Source organism: Tamandua tetradactyla, chromosome 10, assembly GCF_023851605.1.
Source record: "Tamandua tetradactyla isolate mTamTet1 chromosome 10, mTamTet1.pri, whole genome shotgun sequence".
NCBI classification, from domain to species: Eukaryota; Metazoa; Chordata; class Mammalia; order Pilosa; family Myrmecophagidae; genus Tamandua; species Tamandua tetradactyla.
Genome location: NC_135336.1, coordinates 104,473,159 through 104,486,615, shown reverse-complemented (window position 1 = coordinate 104,486,615; position 13,457 = coordinate 104,473,159). Strand labels below are relative to the sequence as shown.

At 34.6% G+C, this 13,457-nt stretch overlaps 1 protein-coding gene across 3 annotated transcripts in view; it reads left to right on the top strand.

Annotated features, from left to right (window-relative positions):
• Positions 1 to 13,457, top strand: part of DYRK1A (dual specificity tyrosine phosphorylation regulated kinase 1A) — a 200,351-nt gene that overhangs the window by 152,405 nt on the left and 34,489 nt on the right. For 2 of the 3 annotated variants that reach the window (XM_077119083.1, XM_077119085.1), the window contains 3 exons: positions 2,249 to 2,445; positions 8,266 to 8,385; positions 10,351 to 10,539. In XM_077119083.1, coding sequence (XP_076975198.1) covers positions 2,249 to 2,445; positions 8,266 to 8,385; positions 10,351 to 10,539 — 506 coding nt within the window. The remainder of the gene's footprint in view (positions 1 to 2,248; positions 2,446 to 8,265; positions 8,386 to 10,350; positions 10,540 to 13,457) is intronic. The other variant, XM_077119084.1, reaches the window with a different exon arrangement.

The following is a 13,457-nucleotide window of genomic DNA, read 5'->3' as shown; positions in this document are numbered from 1 at the left end:
TCATTTATAAGAACTCCCTATATTTTAAAGATCTCAGTTCTTTTCGTATATATTTATATTTATCTTCCTTCCCAGATTTTTGTGTTTTTGACGTACAGATGTAAAGTCCCCTTGTCTCCATGCTTTGATATTTAGATTTCCAGTATTTTATCAAAACAATACCTGGGTAGACTTTTTAAAACATTTTAATGCACATCATCGATTACCTCCTTAGGCCAAATTCCTAGAAGTTTATTTTTTAACTGAAAAAAAGTCACTTCATGCAATAAATTGACTCACCTTGTTTTTCAGTGTGAGTAATGTAGTGTTTTAAAAACGTCATGCCCAACTATCATTATAGGTATACTGTCCTTTTATTTACTCAGTAGATTTTTATTAATCACACAGTATGAGTCAGTTAAGGACTTCATGCTATAATGGGGGGAGACAGAAGCTCTGGTGTAAAGACAGTGCTAAGGGCAGGTGATATTCAGGGTTAAGTAGGGGTGTGGAGACTTGAAATTTGCATTTTGGAACGGTCACTAGTCACCTTCTAGAAGAAGATAAAGAGACTTGCCAAGAGACAGAGTAAATACTGAAACGTGTTAGGAAACTATTTTAGTAATCCAAACAAAGAAAGTGGCAAAGAAGATGAAAAGAAGAAGCTGTATTTCAGTTTTCTATGCGAGGTGAATTTGTAAGATTAGACCAGTGTTTGCACATGGTGTGGACCATGGGGGAAAAGAACTCTTAAGATGACTCCCAGATTTTTTTATTTGGATGACTGGGTAGTAAACTGTCATTTGCTGTGGTTAAAAAGCAGAGCATATCTAGTGAGGGAATTGAGCTTTGTTTACTTCAGTTTGAGAAGTCTATGGAACATTCAGGTAGAGATTGTATGTGCTGTAAGAATGGGCCCTAAAACCATCATCATTTACTGTGAGCCATTTATTAATTGCCAGAGCTGGTCTAAGTACTTTACATGTATCAAAGCACTTAACCTTCCAAATAGCCTTTTGACGTAATTTATTAGCATCCTGTTTTTTAAAAAATTCATTTATTTATTTTTTTGGCGTGGGCAGACACTGGGAATCAAACCTGTCTCTGGCATGGCAGGCGAGAACTCTGCCTGCTGAGCCACAGAGGCCCGCCCAACATCCTGTTTTTAAAATGAGGAAATTAGATGTAAGGTTGAGGAAATTAAGTGTGCAAGGCCGCACAACTGCTAAATGGTGGAGCTGGATTTCAAACCCTGGTGCCTAGTGCCAAGTCCGTGCTCTTCACCATTGAGCCAACTTTTGTATGCCTTGAAAGTAGTAGAGTTTAGAAAAAAAGCATCCTGGTATTGACTAGAATGCATACAATATGGTGATGGTAAACTGTTCATGCAGGAGAAGAACTGTTAAGAACTCTGGAACTGCAGTTTGTTGACCAAGATTTTAAGCTTCCCTGTTTGGCTTCAGTTTGCAATTATAAATTTGGTTGAATTTAAGAAGAAAGGCTTTTTTTTTTCCTTCTTTTTTTAGAGGAAGAATGAACTTTTGTTAGCTACCAGTTCCTTTTATCGACAAGGTTCATTTCTGTTTCAACTGTGGATATATGATCACAGTCCTAACCTACCAGAGGGGTAGTTATTAACCATTTTTTCTTGTGGTGAGCTTTTCAGGGCAAGAGAGTATTATAATAGGGGGTTATCTTGAGACATATTGACTGCTGTGCTGGATGGGTCCAGGAAAAATCCAGTGTCCTGTGAATTTGTTATCGTGCATTTTATACTCAACCTTTGGTTATCCAAGTCAGTGGAGAGCCTTATTAGCACAAGGCATTTGCCTAGTTTTAGGAACCAGATTATTGTTTGTGATAGAACTGGAAGGTGGGTGAATCATCATCTCACACACCTACTAGAAGTAGGGTCTTTGTCACTGGAGAGGCCACTCTCAAGAATTCAAAGATTATTTATCTTATATTGTGGTTTTCAACTGAAGGAAAATTTTATATGTGAAAATAAGGATATTAAAGGTTATTCCTGTTGGTTTATAAAATGGTTTACTTAAGATTTTCTCTTATACAGATTTAAAAATACTCATTTTAATTGCCGTATGTATTATATGACTTAACATACAACTGTTATGTTGACATATTCCTGTTTGTAGTTATAAAAGTTTTTATTATTTTTGAATCTCATAAAGCCCTTATTTAAAGAATATCCATTGATACAAAAAATACCTTGATATGAATACTTTAATAGTTGCATATTATCTTCTCGTAGGAGGAGAGACTTCAGCATGCAAACCTTCATCTGTTCGGCTTGCACCGTCATTTTCATTCCATGCTGCTGGCCTTCAGATGGCTGGACAGATGCCCCATTCACATCAGTACAGTGACCGTCGCCAGCCAAACATAAGTGACCAACAGGTTTCTGCCTTATCCTATTCTGACCAGATTCAGCAACCTTTAACTAATCAGGTAAGTTGATGATGTATCAGAATGATTGTGGGAATGGCAGTTTCTTCTTCAAATTTTGGAATATTAAATAGGCAATAATGCTTTGATAGTTTACAGTATTATATGTTACATGGAATTCTGGATTGGCAAAACGTGCTAAAAAACGTTTGCATTAAAAAGTCTATTTTTTGTATTGCTTTTTGAAAAAAGCAGCAGATACAAACATGACCGCATTCTCCCTTTCTGGAGTAGAGAGGGAAGTGGTTATTTTTAAAAAATATTAGTTAAATGAAGGAACTTAAAGAAAAAGTTATTTTTGTGAAAAGCTTGATTAAGTAGAAAAATATAAATTATAGGAAAAACAGGTCAGGTTCTATTACAGTACACTTATAGAGCTGTAAGCTTATAGATTTTATGTAGTTAAAACAACTTTAGTATACATTGGTAAAAATAAATACAAAAGCTACTTAAAATTCAAAAGAAAATGTATGTAAATTAACCACCTTGGGATTCATTCTAGTATTCAGACCAGAGATTCAGCAGTTTTCCATAGATGGATGGTGTAAAGAGAATACATGCTAAAAATCTCTTTATATATACATATGTGCATATACATTTGTGTGTGTATACATGTATGAATTTTTAATATCTTTCTGAATAAACTGCACCTACTAAATGGTTAGGGGAAATTTTTCTTAGTAAGATATAATTGTAAGGTAAAGTTTTTTTTACCACTGATATTGGGGTTGTGAGGAATGCTAAAAATGACTGTCCTTTGATATACTTATAAATTTGGTTTGCCACTGTTCTATTTAGGTCTTTTAATATGTCAGTTGATAGTCAAAAACTTAGAAAAATAAGAAGCATTTCTCATACTGGATAATTTGTATGAAAGAATTCTCTTTTCTGTAATTCAATAATACATGGTTTTAATGAGAAATTGGCTACAGCTGAGTAAACATCTTTATTAGTGGCACCCTTGTATGAGTTGTAGTAAAATTTTACTGCTACTTAGCTGACATTTTATTTATAAAGTGCTTCAAAGTTATAATAAAGTGAATTATGGTAAGAGGAATCTTGGAATTTGTTTTATGAGGTGAATTAATGAGGAATTTAGTTTTGTGTTTGAGATTTGAAACAGTCAGAATGTTCAGTAAGTTTGGGAAATATTATTTGCATACCAGAAGAAAATCTTCTGGACATCCAATAAATAATAGCATAATGATGCATTTGCACTGTATTTTTAGGAAACAACATACATTTGGATTCATTTTCCCACTTCTTCAAAAGCCTGTTTGGGAGGAGCTATTTTTATGTGTATTTGTGGCTTCTCCAAGTATGTAAGCAGTGACTCGGGGTTCAAGCTAGTGCAGTTCTCTTTCAGATACAGAGTTCTTTGAATTCTAATGCCTTGCATCTATGAAGGGCTAGGAAAAAATCCAGTCTTTTTAAAGTTGTTTTTATGATTATATTATTTTAGTAGGTAATTTGGCAAAATTTTGCCTATTTTAGATAAAATATTTTTTTTCCTGTGGATCATTATAAATTAATGAGAAATTTCATTTAATATTTCCCATTTAAACTGTAAAATATTATAAAAGATTCACGTGATGTCAAATGATTATCTTTTAAGTAATAATATTCAGCCAAGTCTTCCTGCCAAAACCCAGGATTTTCTAAACCTAAGAGGGCAGTCGTATGAGAAGATAACATCTTTCTTATAATTGAAATATGAAGCACTGAGACTACTGATTTGGATTGGCCTACAAATCATGGGTGCCAGGGCTGGGCTCAAGATCTGGTTGAAGGACTTGAATCAAGTCATATGGACCCTTCATATCTGTTCCTTACATGAAAAATGGAAACCTTGTCCCTACCCCCAGAGTTCTAAACCTCTGTAATTTCATTATTTGATTTCTATTATTTCTTGTTAATCATCTTATCAGTATCTTTTACATAAAGCTTATTGTATAAGTAAATTTAAATAAACTAATTTAAAACATTTTATTTCTGGTAGTTAATCTTTCTTATATGGGTATTGAGTTTGGTACAAGTTTAAAAACAGTCTTGTTCAAAATCATAAATTTAGGAAATGAGAGAAATGTAGTAATAATAAATGTGAAAAAAATAGGATTCATGTTTGGACTGTTCTTAAACAATATCAGTCCTTTGGATATGTGTTACATATATGCAGGTCAACTTTATCAGTATCTGTCAAAATAGCAAGAAAGGCAGAATATAATGATACTAATTTTTTGTTGTATATGAAAATACGTGGGCTAATATAAATAATGTAGGTATTATTAAACTAGAAAATAATTTTAGAAATTAAGTCGTGGAGCCTTATACTGTGAGATCTTTTCAGAAAAAAAAAAGTAGGTTCTTTTATCTCTTTTAACTGATGTAAACAGGAGGTATAGACTACTGTTCTTCTTTCATTCTGTGATCAATGTGAAGAGAAAAGGAAAAAGATGTGAGTATTGGGGGTATGGCCCTTTCTCCCAGAGTCTGCCGGCCGGGGGCTATCTCATCAACTCTGCTGTTTGCAGTGAGGATGTAGTGGAGGTGGAGATAGCCACTTGCCAGTTGGTGTGCTTCTCACTCCTCTGAACTCTGTCAGCTCTGTAAGTGGAGGAAAGCATCAAGTGCTTAGGGCAGACCTTGAGCCTTAGTATAGATTCATATACGGGTATTTGGAAAAGTTATTTTCCAGTTCTGAATCTGTGCTTATGGCAGCATAATGTTGAAAAACAGGAAATTTAATTAACTTGTATGACATCACAATGAAAGTCAGCAAAGGGGGTACGATTTTCTTTGTAGAAATTATTTTATTCTTTCCTACTCTGTGTATTACCTACTCTGTGCATTACACTTATCTGAAGCACTGAAGTACACTTTAAAGGACGTTTATGGGGAAACAGAATTCATCTGTTTTATAAATCATGGTGCTCCTGAAATAGGAATTTCTTTTGCCAGAAGTATGTAGGAAGAGTTAGATACTGAGAATTAGCTGATTTGGTCTTGTTGGCAGTTTTAACAATTGTGGAAAAGGTTAGCAGTATTTTGAGATGTGTCGAGCATATAGTACACACTCATATTGGGTACAGAAATTTGATGATGTTACTCAAAGTCACATCATGTCCAATTTCATGTATGCACTATACATTTAAAATTGTCTTCTTGTGTGATTTTGTTATTTTGAGTGAATAATTAGTCCTGGAGAGATGTAGTTACAGATTCTTTTTCCAGATGTTTGCAATACATGGAATTATAAATGGTTAAGTTACAAAACACATTCATGGATTTGTACGTAATTCATTTTAATAAACAATATGCTTATTTTATTGGTATTTGTTATGCATGCTTCATTGCCCAGCAAATAGCCTTAAAGTTGACTCAATCAAATAGCCTTAAAGTTGACTCAATCAGGAGGTTAGAATAGAGGCCTAAAAGTGGTAAGAAGCTCTGGGTTAGGTGTTATGGTTAAGAGCATGGAATTTGGTGTGATACTGCCTCAGTTCTCATCTTAGCTCTATTCTTCGCTGCCTGTAGAAATTTTGGTCATGTTAGTTAATGTTTTGGTTCTCAGATTTCTCATTTGTAAGATGGTGTAGAAGAGGTTTGTATCTCATGAGATGGTGGAGAGGATTTCATGAGTGACATGTAAAAAACTATGAATGCTAGAAACATAATGTTCAGTAAATACTTGCTGCTATTATTATTTTATTAGGTTATTCAGTTGGTTCTACCAAAAGTTATACTTTCTATCATCTTATGGTAGGAATGAAACACTTCGCTGATGGCAGATTTTATAAAACTTCACATTGAAGCTGTGCTCCACCAATCCAAGAAAGGGCTAGTTGAGTAAATTACCTGCATGAAAGCAATGGTGGAGTTTGGGGAAAAAGAGAAAACATGCTAAGGGGAACCTCTTTTGTTACCTTAAATGCTTATAGTGTGTAGTCACACAAAAGGAATTGACATGCGTATTACTAATATTTTCTCTTCATTAAGTCTGAAGGAATAGTAAAAGAATAGTATCCTATGAATTTAGCCCTATTACTGTTTATATTTAGAAAAATAAAAAGTATTTATATTTGGGAAATACTAAGTAATTCAGATTTTTTTGTTAATTTATTAATTTCATCTGTCTTCAGACAAATAGTTATGATCACTGAGGTTTTCTCTTCCCTAGAATGTACTTGGAACTTTACGAAGGAAAGGATTATGAGAAGAAATATTATTAACTTGATCCAGTGTCTCAGTGAATTTACCACTAGGATAGCAATTTCTTAGTATTTCAGTCTTCATGCTGTGAAAAGTCATTTTAATATTAGTTTAAGAGATAGTGCAATTAGATAAGTGCTACAGTACTCCATCTTTTCAGACCACATGGTTGATGTCTCTTTCTTGTTGTCTCCTGTTATATTACAACCCTCCTCCTTTCTTATTTGTTGATGAGGGTTAGGTTAGTAATTATACCAAGAGTGTGTGGCCTTGGTAGAATTAGTTTACCATCTCTCTTCCCCCTCAAATTGAACAGGAACTTTCTGGTGTAGTAAATTTTAGTGATATCGATGTCTAAGAGGAAGTCAGAAACACGAGATTGGTAATGACTCAAGTACCTTCATGTAATTTATTGGTTTTGAGGAACCTTTGATTGTAGGGAGCCCATTGGGGACCCATGTACTGAAATATAACATTTGGTGCGGCAGAGTGAACCTCACATATCAGTCCAAAGTCATTAACATGTTAGTTAGCACTTGCAGATATGTGTATACAGGACGCTTCTACATGTGCTCTGTCATTACTGCAACACAGGCAGTCTAACAGGAAGCTCACTGTTGAATACCTAACTGCCTACTGGATGATGAGAGAGACATAGTTTTATATTGGGGGTGAGGGGTTAGTGGAGTATTGTTGAAATGAAGTTTTCAAAGAAATTTTCATTAGCTTTAAGATGTAGCAAGCTTGAACTTGCTACTCATATGTAGTGATATCAACATTGTGCCTTCATTTGTTTATACAACAAATATTTATTGAGCTCCTACTACATGCCAAACACTGTTTTAGTCAAGGAAATATAACAGTGAACAGGGGAGTACCCTCCCTGGTCAAGTTTGCATTGTAGTGGAAGGTGGGAATAAAAAATGAAACAACTGAACGAGTGAATATACAGAGTGTCGGGTGGTGACAGGTGCTCTGAAGAATAATAAAGCAGAGAAAACAGGAATGGGGATGGAGAAGGTAGGGTGGGGATGTCACTGACCATGGATGACATGTTTCCCTTGTATTAAGCAAGTGAGTACAGATTTCAGCTTTGTTTCATAAGGGGCCAATATGTTTCAGAACATAGGGAGTGGTGTTGTAGCACCAAAGTGTTGGAGGCAATAAAGCTATGCTGCAACCTTCTTGGTGCTAGCTTGTTCTTCATATCCAATGTTAGGAAGTTGAAAGTTGCCTGCAGTGGCTGGGTATGTCTCTGCTTGCCTGATGTGAACCAGTCCAGGTTTTAGGGATATATTCAGAAGAAATTTTGCTGTTAGTTATGTTGGAGAAGCCGTTTTGGGCAGCATCCTGTGTCTCTCCTGGATTGGGGGCATGCCTGTTATCCTACTGTTTAATGTTGGGGAACTGGGCATATTGTCTTCTAATTTAATTCACCAGTTCCCATGGTATCTTCATTGGAATCCAGATGAAAGTGATAATTTTGAAAGAAAATATGTAATCTTCTAATGGAGCTATCTTCTTTTTTTTAAAAATAGATACATACAAGTTACAGGAGAGGGAGTTTATACCGGTGCAGTATAGTTAAAGTGCTAGTCTTTTCTGTCATTTAAGGTGATGCCTGATATTGTCATGTTACAGAGGCGGATGCCCCAAACCTTCCGTGATCCAGCAACTGCCCCCTTGAGAAAACTTTCTGTTGACTTGATCAAAACATACAAGCATATTAATGAGGTAAGGTTATCAGTTTGCTATAAATCTTCTTTCTGTAGTTCAAGAAAAAAAATTATTTTGTGACCTATTTAAACATACTAAACTTGTTTTTATTCCTGATTGTAATGTTGATAATTGTTATGAAGATTGGGCAGGTTAATGATTTATAGATAATATATTTACAACTTTGTGAAAGAGAGAATGCATTTTCAAGGACTGCAAAACAAAACAAAACAAAAAAAAACCAAAACCGTAATAGTCTAATAATTTTCCTTTATTTCACAGTAGTGCATAATATGACCTAGTTATCATTTCTGTAATAATTCTTCAAAAAAGAAAAGGGAGGGAGTAATGATAATATAAAAGTTGTTAGAATTTTACTTGAATTTTTACATACCTGTTCCTACTTTTGGGATGGAAGATAGGATGCTCTGAGATTTACTTACTGCGTAGTTAAAATCATTTGGCCTACTTACTTAAACTGTGTTTCTGTGGTTGTAAATTGTCTTTTACATTATGTGTAACTCTTTTATGTCTATCATTCATTGTAAAATATCTGAAAACACAGACATCATTTGGAATTAACATGTTATAACTTGGCTCTTTGCAAACAAAAATAATTTTTTTCTGATGTCTTGGACTTAATTGTCATGTTGTCTGTCCTCAACTCTAGTTCAGTAATTCATTCTTAAATAAGCTTTTCTGGAAGAGTGGAAGGTCTCCTGTTTTTTTCTTCTGCCAATGAGAATTACATCCTTTCACATTAAAACTTATCTTCTACCAGCTTTAAAGCCATGCAGCTACAAAGATGCTCTTATGTACATAATAGATTTTATAGCAGTTCACTACTGTTCAATGCCAGTATTATTATATTACTGTGGCAGTGTGGCATGATAAAATTGGAATGAACTAAATGAGGAACATTTTTGAATTGGATTTTGTATACATTAGTGTGTTTAACAAAAACATGTAGCAAACTAGCTTTTGACTATGTGAAAATACATGATAAATTGTTAACAGTAGATTTGTTGAAGCTTGTTTTTAAAATGTCTTGCCAATTTATAAACTAAAAATTTTCTGATGTTATTCTGTGCAGTGTAATTTATCATTTCCTCAAAGTTAGTTTTCTATACTAAGACTGTTGCCCTAGTGTACCTATTACTTTTTACTAGTCCTAGAACCTGTTTTATAAGAAAAACAAGTACAAGAAAAATAACTCAGTCTGTGATTAACCACACAGCTTGTAGCTTTAGGTGTGGGGATAGGGAGTTGGGAGCATGACTGTTTTTCATAGTCTTTCCATGATCATAGATCTGATAACTGTGGGCACATCTCAAAGAACCTTTTTATTTTAGTAAAATATCAGTTCATATACACTTATACTTTCAGTTTTAAAATCAGTTTTGCCTTAAAATCAAATATGGACATGGAATTGACTGAAAGGAGGCATGAGGGATGGTGTTCTCTATTTTATTTGACATCCTAATTACATTGGTGGATACACATTTGTCCAAATCCCTCATATTGTACTGTTAAGATCTGTGCTGCCTCAATGTATATAAATTATACCTTGACCTAAGAAAATAAACATAAACTGGGCCACTTAACACTAACTTGCATAAGAAGAGTAAGTTTAGGTTACTGTTATTTTGGACCAGTCACTTATTTTGTCTGGTCCAGATTTTCTATTTATAAAAGAAAGGGATTAGCTCTCGTCCCATTCATGTATAATTACAATTGAATTTCACTGTAGACACTTTTAAATTTCATTGGTATAGCAATGCCATTTTTATATATCATTTATCAACTAAATAGAAAATTCTTTATTTCCTTTTTCATATTTGGTACCAAAGAATAAAAATTCATCAATTTCCTATTGATAGCAGATTTGTCTTGTATATATTCTTGATATATAACTCCCCCATCTCTTCCCCCCTGAATGATTTAAATTACACAGTTAAAACAAACAGTATATTCTCCTTTCAGGTATACTATGCAAAAAAGAAGCGAAGACATCAACAGGGCCAGGGAGACGATTCTAGTCATAAGAAGGAACGGAAGGTTTACAATGATGGTTATGATGATGATAACTATGATTATATTGTAAAAAACGGAGAAAAGTGGATGGATCGTTACGAAATTGACTCCTTGATAGGCAAAGGTTCCTTTGGACAGGTAATTTAATGGGAAATGTTGAATTTTGTTCATGGGAAAGAACTTCTAAATGAATCATGTTGTTTTCCTTTTAACATTTATAAGTAGATTTGACCAGTGGCTGTCTAAGTACTTGGATTATCATAATTCCCTAAAAAGTCACTATCATAATTCATAAGACTGTTATCAGGCATGAAAACTCCGTTAGACTCTTGACTTACTTTCAGTGGCTACCACATACTCTTTTTACTAATCATTAAGTGGTTGTTTTTTATCACTAATAGATAGTATTGCTTCTTTCATATGGGTTTTGTATAGCATATAAATTCTTTTCTTCAAAGAAAAAAACTCTTTTCACCTGGCAAAGCTGGTGCCCTCTCACATTTCTGGAGGTTTCAAAGCCTATGCCCTGGGTTTTCTCCCAACTTTTCTAATTATGTCAGGCATCTTGGTTGTGGACAGAAGGCTGTCAAGATTTTCTCTTCCAGTTTTCACAGTACCAGCATTGTTAATATTGTGGTTGGGATAATTCCAGTGGAAAGGATCAGTCAGGCAGCTTCTGTCGGGGAGGAACTCGAAGGAAACTTTCTTTTCTTCATTATTCCAGCCTCTTTTTTCCCATCTTCATACTCCCTCCTTCCCCAGCCCTAAAGCAAAGCCCAAAACCTTAAAAACATTTGCCTCATGTATCACTTGTGCCCTACAGCAAGAGCTGTTAGTCCTTTTTCCCTGCACTTTTAGAAAGCTTTTTCTCTGACCGTCCGCCTTGATGTTCCTGCTTGGTAAATCCTCCTTTCTCCGCCCTCCCACCCCCAACTTTATTTTGCACGAACGGGCACCAGGAATCAAACCTGGGTCTCCATCATGGCAGGTAAGAGTTCTGCCACTGAGCCACCATTGTACCGCCACTAAATCCTGCTTTCTTATAGACAGATCTCACTTTTGTTTGAGGTCTAGTTGACTCTTAATTCCAGTTTTCCTTTGCCTTGCAGCCCTTATACAGTGAGTCAGTTATTAACGTGCAACCCAGGGTAGAATAGACTTTTTGAGGATAAAATGCAGCTCAAAATGCTTGTTCTTGACTACTTTGTTTTTTGTTTTTTGTCTGTTTAAAATGTGGAACTTGCATGGTCTTACTAATAATCTGTTCCTGCACTGAGAGAAGGTAAATTCAATCCTTTTTAACCTGTGAGAAAGTTTATCACATGTAATCTGATATATTTAGGAAAATAAGTATACTGTTGCTCATTAGCAACCAAAGTCTAAACTCAGAAAAACATAAGCTATTAAACATAGAAGGAAATACATGTAAGAAGACTTCTGTGGTTCTCCCTGGCCTGGATTTCTGTATTATATGTCACACCTGCTTTCTGATAATTTGAAGAAATTTTTTGTAATTTGTACACATATGAAGAGCTTTTATTTTCCTTGATTTATAGCCTTGTTTTTTTTTTTTAAATCTGAATCAGGGATTTCTCAGTGGTTTGGAAACCTCTCTCCGAGGGTATTTCTATTGTCAGAAGTAGCTTCTGCTTTTAGTCTATCAGAGCCTCTGAGAAAAAGGCATTTATGAGGCCCAGCTCTAAACAAAGGCTGGGAGCACCCTAGATTTAGGGATTGCTTATTTTCTTCTTGAAAATGACATCAACATTTAGGCCGTTGCTCTCAGTAAGACATTTTTCTTAACTTTTGTGATTTCTACTATGGAAGTTTTGACCATGCACACTACCCTATAAACTTAACTGTCTCCAAGTACTTAGTCTTTATGCTTGTAGCTGTGTTTTTCTTCTCCTCTTCAATTTAATTTTCTCATACTCTAATTCCTAAGAGCAGGTGGGTATAATAAAACCTATTGAAATATAGGCCTATTTGATATCACTTCCTTTCACTAGGTTGAAGTGATACTTCCCTCTTAAAGTGTTGTATGGTTTCCATGTTCAAATTCAGGATCTTCACTCATTAGGATAATGTTTTCCATATTGACTTGGCAGGATAAGGTTGGTCAAACGTTCTCTAAATTCTGCACCAAGTACTTGTCAAACAGGGATTCTTCTGTTACTTTAGCCAGTAGCTGTTGATCCTGATTGTGCATTATAATTCCTGGGAAGCTTAAAAAAAAAAAAGGACTGATTCTTGGGCCCTAAACTTACTAAATCAGAATCTCTGCATTTGTGTCTTAAAAATTTCCCATTGAATGTGTAAGTCAGGGTTAAAAACCATTGCTTTAGCATTTAGTTGGTTAACTATTTGCTAAGTCAGTAAATAGTTGGGCCCTTGTTAGTGGCCTTTGTCCTGGAGAACCATTGGGATCAGGGCATTGAACTATCAAAACTACCTGGTCAGATATTTAGAAGACAAAAGCAGAAACAATCTTTTAGAATTGGGTGAAATCAATGATAGAGGATTTTTCATTCCATGTTTGATTTCAACAGAACTGTTTATATCATTCACAATATTTTTAGCCTTGAAATGATACAGATCTTGGAACATGCATTCCATTCTCTTCCTCTAACCCAAAAGTTCTCAGCCTATACTTTGGAATCACATAGAATTCCACCTCTACCCCCAGAATAGTAGTTTCTCAATTCCCAGGCTTTTTTAAGTGTTAGAAATTTTGTTTAAAACCTGTTCAGACTATATTAATATTATAACTTACAAGTAATCAGTTATAATTAATTATAGTGGTTGTCTCTGATCAATAGAAATAGATACAGTTTTCTTGTATCTAGGTACTGATTCCGTTTATATAATAGGATGACACATTTTTTTTTCTTTTATGAAACATAACCCACATACAAACACAAACATTCTTACCATACGATCATTCCATTCTACATATATAATCAGTAACTCACAATATCATCACATAGTTGTATATTCATCATCATGATCATTTCTTAGAATATTTGCATCAATTCAGAAAAAGAAATAAAAAGAAA